Genomic DNA, 16,075 nt, shown 5'->3' on the forward strand with positions numbered 1-16,075 from the left:
TACTTGTCTATGCTATTTAACTCTGTGATCTGCCTGTATTGCTCGCAAGACAAAGCTTTTCACTGTGCCTCAGTACACGTGACAATAAATTCAATCCAATTCAATTCGATTAAACTTTTCCAGCTGTTTCTTCAGTTCTGAAGAGGAGTCATTTTAGACTCAGAACCTTAACTCTGCTTCTCTCTCCACAGATGCTGCCAGACCCACTGAGTTTCTCCAGCACTTTTTGTTTTTATTTCACGTCTTCAGCATCCAAAGTGTTTCACTTTTTCCCTGAATCCATCCCTTTTGGTTTCGGGGTCCATCTACAATGGAAATATATTCTGAAGACATCCAATGGTGCCTCACAATCCAATTATTTTGGAGGTGGTTTCGTTGCTGTTGGGTTCAAAAGCAGCAGGGACTAATTGGAGTGGTCAGGTTCGTTGTTGGAAAAGGAGCGCAGGTGGAGATGCTCGCTCTAAGACTTAGAGCCGTACGGCACAGAAACAGACTCTTTGGTCCACAATCCCAAACTAAACTACTCCCACCTGACTGCACTTGGCCCAAATCCTTCTGAACATTTCTTATCCACGCACTTATCTCAGTGTCTTTTGAACGTTGTAACTGAACCCATTATTATTAGAGGCTGACAGATCTGATGTCTCCTTCAACACACAGAACTGGGCTCTCCCTCACTAGTGTACTGGAACAGCGGCTTCGGTCGGGTGCTCCAGTTGTGGAGTTCGGGGCTTGAACCTACAACCTTATGGCTCACAAGCAGCAGCAGCAATGTTGCTGAGTACAATATCTGTCCTCCAGCTTGTACTTGATCAGGCTGTAAAATATTAACTCTGCGGGTATGTTATAGCAATTTAGCCACTCATGTGTATTGCACATCTCAACAGCATCACGGCAGATCTGTGACTGAAGTCCTTAAAGTGGCTTTGTTCTCATACCTCTTAATATGCAGCAATCAGAGTTTTAATGTTACAATTGATCTGGAATAAATGAGTTTGTCAAAGCGAATTCCAAACTTTCACCAACATTCAGGTCTAGAAGTGTGTGCTAATTCCGGTCCTGAAAGGTCTAACTCCTATTTTTGACAAATATCTGCACCTTATTGGTGAGAGAGGCAAAGGTCAAAGGACATGTGAGGGGCAGGGTTTTTTTTTTAAAAGAGAGAGAGTGGTAGGAGTCTGAAATACACTGCCAGGGTAGTGGTGGAGGTAGATAGGATAGGGGCGCTTTGGGGACTTTTAGATAAGCACATGGACATACAAGGAATGGAGGGATATGGACCAAGGGCAAGTGAAAGGAGTAGTTTGGTTTGGCATCATGTTTGGCACAACATTATGGGCTGGAGGGTCCATTCCTATGTGCTGTACAGTTCTATGTTCTAAGTAACAGATTAGTTTCCCCCAACCCCTGAACTATTACATAAATGCTGCCCCTTCCCACTTCACTCCTACTCTAACGAAGAGTCATCGAGACTCTAAACGTTATCACGCTCTCTCTGTGGATGCTTCCTGACCCACTGTGATCTCCACTGCTTATTGTTTTCAGTAGATTCCAGCATCTGGCTCAAAGGATGAAGACAGAGGGTGATGGTGGAGGGTTGTTTTTCAGACTGGAGGCCTGTGACCAGTGGAGTGTCACAAGGATCGGTGCCGGGCCCTCTACTTTTTATCATTTACATAAATGGTTTGGATGTGAGCATAAGAGGTACAGTTAGTAAGTTTGCAGATGACAACAAAATTGCAGGTGAAGTGGACAGCAAAGAGGGTTACCTCAGATTACAACCGGATCTGGACCAGATGGGCCAATGGGCTGAGAAGTGGCAGATGGAGTTTAATTCAGTTAAATGGGAAAGTTTTGGGAAAGTAAATCTTAGCAGGACTTATACACTTAATGATAAGGTCCTCAGGAGTGTTGCTGAACAAAGAGACCTTGGAGTGCAGGTTCATAGCTCCTTGAAAGTAGAATCGCAGGTAGATAGGATAGTGAAGAAGGCGTTTGATATGCTTTCCTTTATTGGTCAGAGTATTCAGCACAGGAGTTGGGAGGTCATGTTGTGGCTGTACAGGACATTGGTCAGGCCACTGTTGGAATATTGCGTGCAATTCTGGTCTCCTTACTATCGGAAAGATGTTGTGAAACTTGAAAGGATTCAGAAAAGATTTACAAGGATGTTGCCAGGGTCGGGGGATCTGAGCTACAGGGAGAGGCTGAACAGGCTGGGACTATTTTCCCTGGAGCGTCGGAGGCTGAGGGGTGACCTTATAGAGGTTTACAAAATTATGAGGGGCATGGATAGGATAAATAGACAAAGCTTTTTTCCTGGGGTCAGGGAGTCCAGAACTAGAGGTCATAGGTTTAGGGTGAGAGGGGAAAGATATAAAAGAGACCTAAGGAGCAACTTTTTCACACAGAGGGTGGTACGTGTATGGAATGAGCTGCCAGAGGATGTGGAGGAGGCTGGTACAATTGCAACATTTAAGAGGCATTTGGATGGGTGTATGAATAGGAAGGGTTTGGAGGGACATGGGCCAGGTGCTGGCAGGTGGGACTAGATTGGGTTGGGATATCTGGTCGGCGTGGACGGGTTGGACCGAAGGGTCTGTTTCCATGCTGTACATCTCTATGACAATCTACTTTATCTATTCCCCTTAATATATTGAAATATTTGATTAAATCATTTAAATAAGAGGGAAAATGACACCAGCTATTCTCACAAACTCTCCCCTTGGAGTACAGATACTAACCTCTTACCAAAGCCAATATACCTTCCTGAAGGTGTGATGTCTAGAACTGCCCCCAGCATTCCAGGTGCAATTTAATCAGGATGTTGTTTTGCACACAATCTGAAGGATGTGTTACCAGTGGGGTTAAATCCCACAACAACCTTGTGGAATAATATAGTTAGTGAACCTAACATATCCAGTTCTTCATTGTCCTGCTGGTGAAACCACCCTGGGCTATCATCCAAGGAGTGATTGACAATTGCCAGGCCTTTTAGTACGTCCAATACAGCGATCTGATGGCCCAGCATCCTATTACATACAACACAGCAATTAAAGAATTCATGCACAGTGCCCAGGAACATAACCGACTTTTATAAAAATCAGATGTGACCACGTTAGGCTCAATGATATTTTTACTTCACTCATTCAGAACCAGTTGTGTTGGGCCCTTACTCCAAAATCACAGATAATTTACATTTATGTAGCACCATATTTTTTTCAGGCAATCTCAAAGTGCTTTATGTTGGGATACAGAGAAACCTCGATTATCCCATGGGTGGGGAGTATTTTGTTCCGACAATCGAACGTTCAGATAACCAAATGCCAGATAGCACAATTTAGCACAGCAACAGGACCTTGCGATCTTGTCTGGATAATCCGAAATTTGGATAATCGAATGCTGGATAATCGAGGTTCCTCTGTATTTGAGGGATGGGAGGCCTTAGAAATAGCATTGAGAGGAGTAGTCAGTCTGTCGGTGTTGAGGGAGAATTGTAAATAGGCAGTGAGACGTCTGAGCTCAGTGTGTCAGATTGGCTGGACACACTGTCTGTCAGTGACCCAAAAACTGTTGGTCAGTCATTCAGCTAATTGAAAATGGCTGCTTGTGTTGGAAACAGTAGTTAAGGCATAGGATCAGCACGTGTTGTGTTACAAACAAACCCCAAGATTTGCAGACACCAAAAGGCATGAATGAATCTCTGCAGCGGGAACCCTTCCCCCACTCGCAGTTATAAACATCACACTGACACTCGTTATTGAACTCCAACTAGAGCAGCAAAGGAGGAAAGACCTCAGTAATGGACAGAATTCCGCTGTAACACTGCTGTCCTTGGACAGCCCTAACGTACACGCAGTGTTGTGACACAAAACCCAAGAAATTCCCTACAAGGCAAATGACAATCACTCATTAACCTCCTTTTGGAGTCAGGCCTGCCCCACTCATCACAGGGTGGGGGAGTTCAAACCTAGAGGTTTAAGGCGAAAGATTTAAAAGGGACCTGAGGGGCAATGTTTTCACGCAGGGGGCGGTACGTGTATGGAATGAGCTGCCAGAGGAAGTGGCGGAGGCTGGTACAATTACGACATTTAAAAGGCATCTGGCTGTGAATAGGAAGGGTTTTGAGGGATATGGGCCAAATGCTGGCAAATGGGAGCAGAATTATTTCGGATATCTGCTTGGCATGGCCCAGCGGACTGCTGGGTCTGTTTCCGTACAGTACATCTCTATGGCTCTATGACCTGAACCCTCTGCGTTGCGCAGTGGCATTGACCCTATCTCTGACCCAGGAGGCCTGGGTTCAAGTGCTGCCTGCTCCAGAGATGTGCCGTAACATCTCTGGGTTGATGAGAAAATACTATGAAGCAGATCTGTTGCAGTAACCAGCAAATACTCTCGACGCCTTTCGAGAGATGTGGGCATTGTGAGGGATACAGTGCTTTATTTCCACTCCAGCTCCATTTTGATTTTACACCTTCCTGCTCTCCCTCAGACTGTTATTCTGCCCTTAATGGGCTTTGCATATAAATATCTAATTGGTTACATGGGGGCAGGAGGGGACGTGTTTACTGGTGGCAGTTAATAGTTAGAAACAAAAGTCACTGTGATTTGGTGATGGGGAGAGAAAGAGTGTTAGTTTGTGTTTGAAAGCACTTCTGAATATAAAAAGACAGAAAGATAAAGCAGACCTTTGCAGAACTGTGTGCCCTGGCCTGGGACTAGCCTCCGTCCATGAGCTGAGGCTTTATTTTTCAACAATAGATCCAAGTTCCATTTCAGTTCAGGCTTCTTGAGTTATTACAAAACCACAAACACCAAAATTGTAAATCGAAGGTTTTCTCTCCTTTAGCTTGAATGGCACTTTGAAAATGTAACTTGTTGATGGGTTGACAGTCCAGATGGAACAAGGAAATTCGGATTGCAGCTGCATCCAATGCTGAAGGCATAGAATACCTGCCTGCTCTCTATCCACTGACCTTCCCTGTTACAAACTCTTAATTAAATTTTCTTCATGCACAACAAAAAGAAGTGAATGAATTTTCATGTCACTGATTCTCCCCCCTATTCCTTGCAGGTTGATGGTTAATTAGACTTCATAGTCCAGAGATGTGTAGGTTAGGTTGAATGGTCTTGCTAAATTGCCCGGTAGTGTCCAGGGATGAGATTAGATTCTCTACAGGCCCTTCTGCCCAAAAGGTCCACACCGCCCCTCCGAAGGGTAACCCACCCAGACCCATTCCCCTACCCAACATTTACCCCTGCCTAATGCACCTAACACTATGGGCAGGCTAGGTGGGTTAGCCATGGGAAATGTAGAGTTATGGGGACAGGATGGGATGCTCTTTGGAGGTTCAGTGCAGACTCGCTAGGTCGAATAGCCTCTTTCTTCACTGTCGGGTGCCTGAGATTCTAAGTGGTAACAGGAATCTGGGTCTGTGAACGTAATGTGGCACCCCTCCTCGTTTTTGGCTTCCTCTCCCTTTCTCAGTTTTAGGTTCAATCCTGAGTGTTGTACCGGGACGGAGTCTTCAAATCCAACTGGCTCTCCTCAGGTAGGCCTTTTGTTAAACCGGCTGCAGGTGTTGGACATAGCACAGATATCACTGCAATGCTATGGCCCTTCTATTTCCAGGTTAGCTGAAGACACGAGTGGAGGAAGCTGCTTGTCTGTGGAAGGCATCGCAGCTGAGTTCCATTCTGATCTCAGACAAAGTCCAGATATACTTCCCAGCTGCTGATGACTAGATAATGATCAGGAGCAGGAATTCTGGTGAGACGTTATGTTGAGTTTGCCCCAGGACAGCTGAGCCAAGAGCAGTGAAAAACAAGCTCCCCAGCAGAGAGTAACCACCGCGATGCAGACTGAGAATTAACCTGGAGACTGTCCTGGTTGGAATGATTCCAAAACATCAAATGTAGTGAATGTCAGAAAATAAAAGAACTTTTTCCCAGACTGACTCATTTTATGAGAAACATAATGAGTACTGGATGATGGAAATGACATTTACATTCACTAAAGAGCCAATCCAGGTGCTGAAGTCCATGGACTTTTATATTTGATCACAGAGGACATGGGAGTAGCTGGCTGGATCCATCCCCAGGTGCTCTTGTGAAGGTGGTGGTGAGCTGCAGCTGCTGTCCATGTGGTGTACAGGAAGATGGAAAAAAAACCGATTGGGACAGAGGGACACTGTACTTGGATAACCACACCAGGTGGCAGTCAAAGAGAACCCGTGCAGTAGATGGATTGCTGCTGAACACGCAGCAAAGGGAGGGGGTCAAGCTGCAAATTCAAGGAATAGCAATCAAACATTGTGCAGGGCAAAGGCTGAGCAACAAGAATCCTCAAAGAGAGGAGTGTACGTCGTTCCCAGACTGGTAGACTGTACAGTCCCACTGAGCCACGAGTTAATGGGAGTTTCCACTCAATTGTCAATCGATATGGTTAGTGCCCTCAGAGCTCTGTCACCTCTGGCTGGCCAATGATCATGAACAAGGGGCACTGCCTGATGACTGACATCACTGAGAAATGGCTGCGGAGTTTGCTGTCTTTGCTTCACAGGCATTCGACCAAGTGGCTAGAGTAGAACAGGAAGTCCACGTTAGTTTTGGACGGTAAGACTGTGCGCCAAGCTCACAGAGCGAGGACTGTGGGTTTGATAGGGTTTGCCGAATTCGTTTTTACCTTCAGGTCATTTTTTATATCACCCATCTACAAGGAGCAGACCGACTTAGAACATATAATGTTACAGCGCAGTACAGGCCCTTCGGCCCTCGATGTTGCACCGACCTGTGAAATTAATCTGATGCCCATCTAACCTACACCGTTCCATTATTATCCATATGTATGTCCAATGCCCTTAACATTAGCGGGACTACTACTGTTACAGGCAGGCTATTCCACACCCCTACTACTCTCCAATGAAGAAACTACCCCCGATATCTGTCCTAAATCTATCACCCCTCAATTTAAAGCTATGTCGCCTCCTGCTAGCCATCACCATCTGAGGAAAAAAGGCTCTCACTGTCCACCCTATCTAACCCTCTGATGATCTTATACATCTCGATTAAGTCACCTCTCAACCGTCTTTGCTCCAATGAAAACAGCCTCAGTTCCCTCAGCCTTTCCTCATACAACCTTCCCTCCACACCAGTCAACATCCTAGTAAATCTCCTTTGAATCCTTTCTAAAGCTTCCACATCCTTCCTATAATGTGGTCACCAGAACTGTAAGCAATACTCCAGGTGCAGCCTTACTAGTGTCTGGTACAGCTGAAGCATGACCTCATGGCTCCAGAACTCAATCCCCCTACCAATAAACACCAACATACCCATATACCTTCTTAACAACCCTATCAACCTGAGTGGCAACTTTCAGGGGTTTATGCACCTGGACACCGAGATCTCTCTGTTCATCTGCACTGCCAAGAATTTTACCATTAGCCCAGTACTCTGCATTCCTGTTACTTCTTCCAAAGTGAACTACCTCACACTTATCTGCTTTAAACTCTAGCTCTGCATCTTATCTATGTCTGTCTGTAACCCACAACATCCTTTGGCACTATCCACAACTCGGCCTACTTTAGTGTCATCCACAAATTTACTAATCCATCCTTCTACGCCCACCTCCAGATCATTTATAAAAATGACAAACAGCAGTGGGCCCAAAACAGATCCTTGCAGCACACCACTAGTAACTGAGCTCGAGGATGAACATTTCCCATCAACCATCACCCTCTCTCTTCTTTCAGCTAGCCAATTTCTGATCCAATCTGCTAAATCACCTTCAATCCCAAAACTCTATTTTGTGCAACCTTATGGTTCTACCATATGGAACCTTATCAAACACCTTACTGGCGCGAACAAATCAATTAATTGAACAGAAAAGCCTTCATCCACTTGTAGATGGGTAGCTGTCAGTGAGATAAGATGAATCAACCCAAGGTCGTGAAACAAACTCAATGAGTCTTCATGCAAAGTGTGCTTTCAGTAGCTGTGCATGTATGACTGTGTGCCTGTATGTACACCTGTCAGAGAGTTCATGTCTGAGGGAGGCAGACAGGAATGTAGGGGGGAAGAGAGTGAGTGCATGCATGTTTGAGCGAGACAGAGAGAGAGAGAGCGCGCGGGAGAGAGGGAGAGGGGGAGAATGCGGGAGTGTGTGGGGGGCGCGCCTGAGAGAGGGGGCACGAGAGAATGTGCGAGAGAGTCTGCGTGACAGCGCGGGGGCTGTGTGAGGTGCAGTGTGGTGGGGTGTGCCAGTGTGGTTACATTCACAACACCCAATGGTAGCACCATCACCGCATGTGCTGATGTGACCAAGCAAGTTTAACCAGCAGATTATTTGGGAAGTATGACATTCCATGACCATCCGATTGGTCAAATCCTCCAAAATCTAGAGCAACCAAGGGTCGTACCATCTCAGGACTTGTTCACCATGTCAGCAATTTGATCCACGGAGACTTGAAATGAATGGCACACAAGAGAAGGGATGGCTCCATTTGAAAAACAGGTCAGTCACTTTACAAAAAGCAATGCATATTTTCCTGTTTTAAAGCTGGTTGAGTTTAAGGGCGTGGAGGGTGTTGTGGGAGGAGGAGCAGTGTTTGGAGGAGGTAACCTCCTGATTTACAGCAAACACAAGCACTTTTTTCCTACCTGCTGATTTTGGAGTGAACTTGTCTCTGTTTGCAGCACATACAGCCAGCAGCCTGTATCCAAGATCCAAGTCAAAGCCTTGTTGCGCAGCTACCCTGCTGACAACCTAGAGCAGAAACAAAAGCACAGCACACCATTAACTCAGAGTTCCACATAGCAGAGCATAAGGCGAAAACAAAACTGGGAGAAAGGGGGCAATTGTGTCTGCCTCATCACAACTGCTTGACTTTGGAGCAGTCAGAAAGAGAGAGTGCGAGCAAACAGATGAAGCTCTATAATTTTTTTTTGACACACACACAGTCCTCACACCTTTCCTTCCCCGGGCTCTTTTGTGTTTTAAGCTGCCATTGAGTATTGCCTTGATTCACAGCAGTGAAGAAATACTGTTGTAAAGTAAGCTTCAGGCTTGCAACTCTCACACAAACTGGGCTCGTAGCCAAGTCTGAGCAAACACTCCCTCATTTTCTCTTGGCGAGTCACATTTAATGGGTTCATCATTAACACATCCTGGTTTCGGGTGAGCACTTCAAGGGCTCAGGAGCCAGTGTGTGCAGGAACCTTCTGCATTGAAGGAGGGGCTTTGAAAGACAGACACACACATTTTTGATTCAAACCCCCCCACCACCCACTACCCCCAATCCTGACTGTTCAAGTTAACCCTTTTTCTGGAGATCTAGCATCACGACTTTTGTTAGGCATCTCAAATTTCCGTTGGGTCCCCACTGCAGACAGAATGCGAGGAGCCAGTTTTATAGTCTTTTAGTTGATAGTCTTTTAGCGTCTCCAATGGGATTTACACGGCGGCAGGAAGATAAATGAGGGGATTGATAGTGGGAGGTTCCTGCCCTCTGAAGGCTCCATTTTCTGGGCACTTTAGGACAATAGAACACCACATGTTAACTGGTTCAACAGTGTAAAGCCAACACAGCCTGTTCAGTCCTGGCGTGATCTGTGATAGCACTCTAATCAGAAGGTTATGGTTCCTCCTCCCACTCTGGGGACCATACACAAAACGTAGGCAGACACTCCCAAAGCAGTGCCCACGGAGTGCTACACTGTCGCAGGGACTACATTGTTCTGGATCGGAAGCTCTGTCTACTCTCCCCGGTGGATGTTAATGGCTCACACAGCGCAATTCTCAACGTGGAGGTGGTGTTGGACTGGGGTGGACAAAGTCAGAAGTCACATGACACCAGGTTATTGTCCAACAGGTTTATTTAAAATCACAAGCCTCGCCTACAGAAGGGTTACCCTGATTTCCTCACCTCCTGATGCTGCCTGTCTTCTTTTGGATTCCAGCATCTAAGGTTTTTTACCTCTTGTCTGATGAAGGGACAGCGCACCGAAAGCTTGTGATTTCAAATAAACCTGTTGGGACTATAACCTGTTGCGTGACTTCAGACTATGTCCACAATTCTAAAGGAACAGGAGCAGGGGATGTTCTCCCCAGTGTCCTGGTCAATATTTGCTTCTCAACTGGGATCATTGAAACCAGATGATCTGGTCATTAATATCATTGCAGAATGCGGAACCATGCTGTGCACTGATTGGCTGCTTTGGCTCCTACATCACACCAGTGATCACAGCCAATTAAATTCCCTTCCTCTAAAAGAGAAGGAGCTGTGTGGCATTTGGAAGGGACAAAATAACCCTATCATTCCTCTGCTCTTTCAAAAATAAGATCTTAAACCTTCAGGAATATTTGTCAGTGATACAAATTAGACTGAGCTTGAGCGACTATTTACAGTTAGCACCCTTCATTCAAAATAAAGAGCTTAAGTCTTTAAAACAATCACATGACTGTGACAGACTTTTAATCCATAAGGGAATTAAAGGATTCTGGGAGAAAGGCAGGAAAGTGGAGTTGAGGATGATCAGATCTCATGGAGTGGTGGAGCATACTTGATGGTATTCCTATATCTTAAGACCTATTAATGGTCCTTTTTGGCTACATAGCCAGCAAAATGGGGAGAACAGAATTCTCCTGAGGCTCTCTAAAGTCCATCTGGGAGGGGAGATGAAGCTTCACTTTGACACCTTAAATCAGGTCCAGTGTAGACTTGGCGATGGATATCTTCATCTCTCAGTGTGCAAACTGGCTTCAAACACACTCACGTCCTGCACCTTATTTGGATATTACTGTTCTGCTGAAGACGTATTAATACAAACTGCTCCTGTCGAAACGGGTTAACAGCCTCCTGGGCTGCGAGTGCAGATGGTTCTAGAAACCATCTGGGCAAAATCTGACCCACCACATACAGAGAAAGTCACCTTCTTGTAACAACCCCATACAATAAAACGATGACCCACCCCATACTGCACTCCACACGCCCCCCCAGATCACCCCAACCCCCACCCTGACAGACACAGGGCAGGACCTCTGAGTCATTCCCATCCCAATTGGGGAAGAACAACTCATTGACCTATAGAACAGTTCTGCATGTTCTGATGTCCGTACAACACTGTATCTGAAGGATTGCAGCTCTGACAATGCAGTGCCCCCTCTCAACACTGCTCCAGGATCGTCAGCCGAGATTCTGTGCTCAGTTCTCTGGCGTGGGATTTGTCACTATTTGTAAACAATGGCTGATACCAGGACTCAATGAGCCAGAGAGTCATACCACATTTAATTTACTCGTTTACCTGTCAATTAACTGGCTGGTGACATTCCCCTTAAGTTACCAAGAACTGGGGCATTCAAACAGAGACTAATAAGCCCCTAATTCTCACTCCCCTTATATATCTTTCTGCCAATCCAACTGTATATGCATCATTACCTCAGTAAAAGAACGTGAATGTGACACCTTGAATTTCATGGTGAACCTACAGATGTTTAAGATAACTAATAGCATGAGTCTTCAACAATGCCATATCTCAGAAAACAGGGTCAGAAGTCACACAACACCAGGTTACAGTCCAACAGGTTTATTTGAAATCACAAGCTTTCAGAGCGCTGCCCCTTCATCAGGTAAAATACCTTCACCTGAGAAAGGAGCAGCGCTCTGGATAAAATCGATATGGAACGGATGTTTCCTCTTGTGGAGCATTCTAGAACAAGAAGGGTTATTATCTCAGGATAAGGGGTAGCAAATTTCAAACAGAGTTGAGGAGAAACTACTTGATTAGATTAGATTAGATTGCTTACAGTGTGGAAACAGGCCCTTCGGCCCAACAAGTCCACACCGACCCTCCGAAGCGCAACACACCCAGACGCATTCCCCTACATTTACCTCTTCACCTAACACTATGGGCAATTTAGCATGGCCAATTCGCCTAACCTGCACATTTTTGGACTGTGGGAGGAAACCGGAGCACCCGGAGGAAACCCAAGCAGACACTGGGAGAATGTCTGTGCGGAGTTTGCACAGTTGCCTGAGGCGGGAATTGAACCCAGGTCTCTGGTGCTGTGAGGCAGCAGTGCTAACCACTGTGCCACCGTGCCTCCCAAAGGGTTGTGAATCTGTGGAAATTTGCTCCCCCAAAGTGCAGTGGATGCTGGGACAATGAGTAAATTGAAGGCAAAGTTACCGATTGTTAATTGGCAATGGGTTGAAGGGATATAGAGAGAAGACAGGAAAATGGGAGTGAGGCACATATCAGCCATGATCAAATAGCAGGGCAGACTCAATGGGCCGCATGGTCTAATTCTGCTCCTATATCTTACGAGCTTATGAAAGCTTGTGATTTCAAATAAATCTGGTGTCGTGTGACTTCTGACCTTGGCCACCGCAGTCCAACACTGGCACCCACACATGCAGAAAACACTTCCTTCTTCAGAACGTTTGGAATAATATGTCTGCTCTCATCCTCACTCTCCAATGTAGAGAATGTAAACATTGGTGTGAAGAGACATTTAGAATTAGACAGTATGAGCAATTAAACATGAAACCTTGTGTATCGCTCCCTAGCAGACTCCCTCTGCTGGTACACGTGTGTATAATAGCCTCAAAAGGCAGAGTGAAAGTTTCCATGCATTATAACTGGTGCTCAAGGTAATGAAACTGCCAGCCTGAAGCATGATGTGTTCCTGTTTTCTTTTTGATTGGCACACAACAATGGAAACTTGTGTTCGGTACAGAGCAATAAGTACAGAGCAAACTGGAAATGTGATGAACAGACAGGAATCAAGGAGTCCCCGGAGCACCAGACTGAATTAATGATTTTATTACTGCGCAGGGGGGAGTTGTTTACAGACAACTGTTCTTTTGTTGTTAAAAAGCAAAAAAAAATGTAGGTGTCATGCAGTTGAAAACATTAAATAAAAACTGAAAAAGTGCAGATGCTGTAAATCAGAGAAAAATAGAAATTGCTGGAAAAGCTCAGCAGATCTGGCAGCATCAGTGGAGAGAAATCAGAATTAATGCTTACGGTCAAGTGACCTTCCCTCAGATTCACAAGTTCCTGATCTCTGTCTCAGTAATCTTTCCTTTCCAAACAACCTTTCCACATCTACTCTGTTAAGTCCTCAAAGAAACTTGTATCTTTCAATAAGGTCTTCTCTCATTCTTTGATTTTCCAACAAATACAAGTTCAAATCTACTCCTAAGATACTTTCTTCATACCTAGTATCAGTCTAATGAACCTTCTCTCGACCACTTCCAGTGACAATACATTTTTCCTGAGAAAAGGGGCTTAATGCTGTACACAGCATTCCAACAGTGCTCTGATTTATGCCGTGTATTGATTTAACAAAACCTCCCTATTTTTATACTCATTCCTTTTAAAATGAAGGCCAATATATCATTTGCCTTCTCCAGTACCTGCTGAAATTGCATGCTAGCTTGTGTTACATAAAATGAGAACCCCAGTTCTCTGCAGTCTTTCTCCATTTAAATAATATTTATTTCCTCCATTCTTCCTGTCAAAGTGCATAACTTCACATTTCCCCACATCATATTCTATGTGCCAAGTTCTTGCCTACTCAAGGTCATACAGCATAGAAATAGACCTTTCAGTCCATGCCAAACATAATTCCAAACTAAACTAGTCTCACCTGCCTGCCACTGGCTCATCTCCCTCCAAACCTTTCCTATTTATGTATCTATCCAAATGTCTTTTAAAGAGATCCACCACTTCCTCAAAGTTTATTCCACATGCAAACCAACCACCATGTTAAAAAAAAGGCTCATGTCTTTTTAAAATCTCTCTCCTCTTACTTTAACAATGTGCCCCTAGTCTTGAAACACCCCATCCAGGGGACCATGAACTCTATTTATACTTATTATTTTATAAACTTCTCAACCTCCTAAGCGGCAGTGAAAAAAGTCCCAGCATATCCAGCCTTTTTTTCACAACTCAAACCTTCCATATCTGGCAACATCCTTGTGAAGCTCATCTGAACCCTCTCTCGCTTAATAATATCCTTCCTGTAGCTGGGCAACCAGAACTGGACACAGTACTCCAGAAAAGTCCTCACCAAAATCCTGTACAACCTCAACATGACTTACCAACTCCTATACTCACTGACCTGAGACTGTTTCTGATGGAGGGCTCTTGCCCAAAACGTCGATTCTCCCGCTCCTCGGATGCTGCCTGACCTGCTGTGCTTTTCCAGCACCACACTCTCGACTCTGATCTCCAGCATCTGCAGTCCTCGCTTTCTCTCAGCTTAGACTATGGTCAGGATTTTTCACTTATTGCAAAAGTGTAAATCCAGCTTCACTGATATTCATGGTTTTTCTCCCAGTGGGGCTCAGCATCGAATGGACAACTGGATTCATTGCAGTAAAAAGATCATGTTGATTGCACAAGCTGATGGATATGGAACGTAAACGCTAGCACAGAACTGCCGAGCCAACTGGCCTGTAGCTGTCTGCTATATGACAAGCTGCAGAACATAATCCACTCTCTCTGGGTAAACAGCCTCTTCCTTACACTGTTTGCACTATCGCACTTCTCACTATTAGAAAAGTCAAGAAAAGGGATATCAGGTTGGCATGGATGAGATGGACCGAAGGGTCTGTTTCCATGCTGCACATCTCTATGACTCTTTGACACTGTCCCACATGTCTGCAGTTTGCTTCCTTACATTTCAGGAAGCAACACTCGTGTCAATTTCGGCAGTTAGCCAAGGAGATAAAAGAGACCTGTCTGGGCAGAAAGGGAGTCAGGAAGAGTCAGGAATAAGTAAAGCCCCAGGATGTTAGAGATGTGAAAGGTTCAGTGATGTTTTAAAAAGGTAAATCTCTGAATAAGCAATGAAATATGCACTGTTTGCACAATCTTGTTCTAATATATACTACAGGGGATTGAAAACTGAAGCAGAAACTAAAAAAGTAGGTTTATTGCTATGTTCATATTTATCCTCAAGCTCCAAAATCCAAAGAGATTAGGGATCTTCACCTGTGCCTTTGGTCTCTCTGACACTGCTGGTAAAGATTTCATCGCTTCCCCACTGTCACGATCTCCTCTGGCCCATTCTTATTCCTTCCCACACAGAAGAAAAAGAAACACTATTTTTCTCATACTCCAAGGTCTTCATTAGCCGTGTTTACTTTGAATTTCGGTGGTGTACTGGGGCTGCTGGCTCACAGTAGGTCTGTAATCATCACTTTGGCTTATACTGGGAAATGGCGAGGAGCGAAATACAATAGTTAAGCAGCATCTGGTACGAGAAAATTTGCTGGGTTAATGCTGGAGTTGTTTAAACCAACTTTGAGAGTGGTTTGTAACACAGGAATTATGGGCTTAGTAGACGGTCATTATTAAGTCATAGAATCCCTGCAGTGTGGAAACAGGCCATTCAGCCCACAGAGTTCACACCAACCCTCCAAAGAGCATCCCACCCTGAGCCACTACCCCTACCCTGTCCTATCCCTGTAACCCTGCATATTTCATGACCAATCCACCTAATCTGCACATTTTGTAGGAAACCGGAGCACCCGGAGGAAACCCACGCAGACACGGGGAGAACGTGCAAACTCCACAGCGTTACCCGAGGGTGGAATGGAACCCAGGTCCCTGGCACTGTGCGGCAGCAGTGCTAACCACTGAGCCACCAGGCTGCCATAGTTGAGACTGAGTAAGACATTTGCAGGTTTCAATCCAGGCGCTTGAACACGGTATCATGTTGTCACATTATATACGCTACGTTATAACAGTGGCCACATTGATAAGGACTTCAGCGGCTGCAAAGCAGGTTAGACCAAGTCCTGAGGTTTTCAAAGGCTTCATGCAGACGCAAGCACTTTGTATTTTTTTTTTCCTGAGTACAACATGAATGTCAAGTTGCACTTATATAGCACCTTTGATGTAGTAAAACTGTCCCAAATTATATCACACAGACACACACAAAAATATGAGGACAAGTGGCAAAAAAGAAGCTTGTTTTCAGGGATGAATAAAAGGCAGAAAGAGAGAGAGAGAGAGAAAGAGAGTGTGTGAGAGAGAGTGTGTGTGAGAGAGAGAGAGAGTG

The 16,075-nt window shown here is 45.0% G+C and overlaps 1 protein-coding gene across 3 annotated transcripts in view; it reads right to left on the minus strand.

The window, feature by feature from the left end:
* Nucleotides 1-16,075, minus strand: part of LOC122541884 (zinc finger MIZ domain-containing protein 1-like) — an 86,212-nt gene that overhangs the window by 28,138 nt on the left and 41,999 nt on the right. Inside the window, exons 3-4 of one of the 3 annotated variants that reach the window (XM_043679049.1) lie at nucleotides 8,662-8,767; nucleotides 6,267-6,286 (exon numbers count right to left, since the gene is read on the minus strand). In XM_043679049.1, the coding sequence (XP_043534984.1) occupies nucleotides 6,282-6,286; nucleotides 8,662-8,767 (111 nt within the window). In that variant the 3' untranslated portion in view covers nucleotides 6,267-6,281. Of the gene's footprint in view, nucleotides 1-6,266; nucleotides 6,287-6,324; nucleotides 6,582-8,661; nucleotides 8,768-16,075 lie in introns of those variants that run through there. The other 2 variants (XM_043679046.1, XM_043679047.1) reach the window with 2 other exon arrangements.

This window comes from Chiloscyllium plagiosum, chromosome 38 (assembly GCF_004010195.1).
Source record: "Chiloscyllium plagiosum isolate BGI_BamShark_2017 chromosome 38, ASM401019v2, whole genome shotgun sequence".
Taxonomy (NCBI): domain Eukaryota; kingdom Metazoa; phylum Chordata; class Chondrichthyes; order Orectolobiformes; family Hemiscylliidae; genus Chiloscyllium; species Chiloscyllium plagiosum.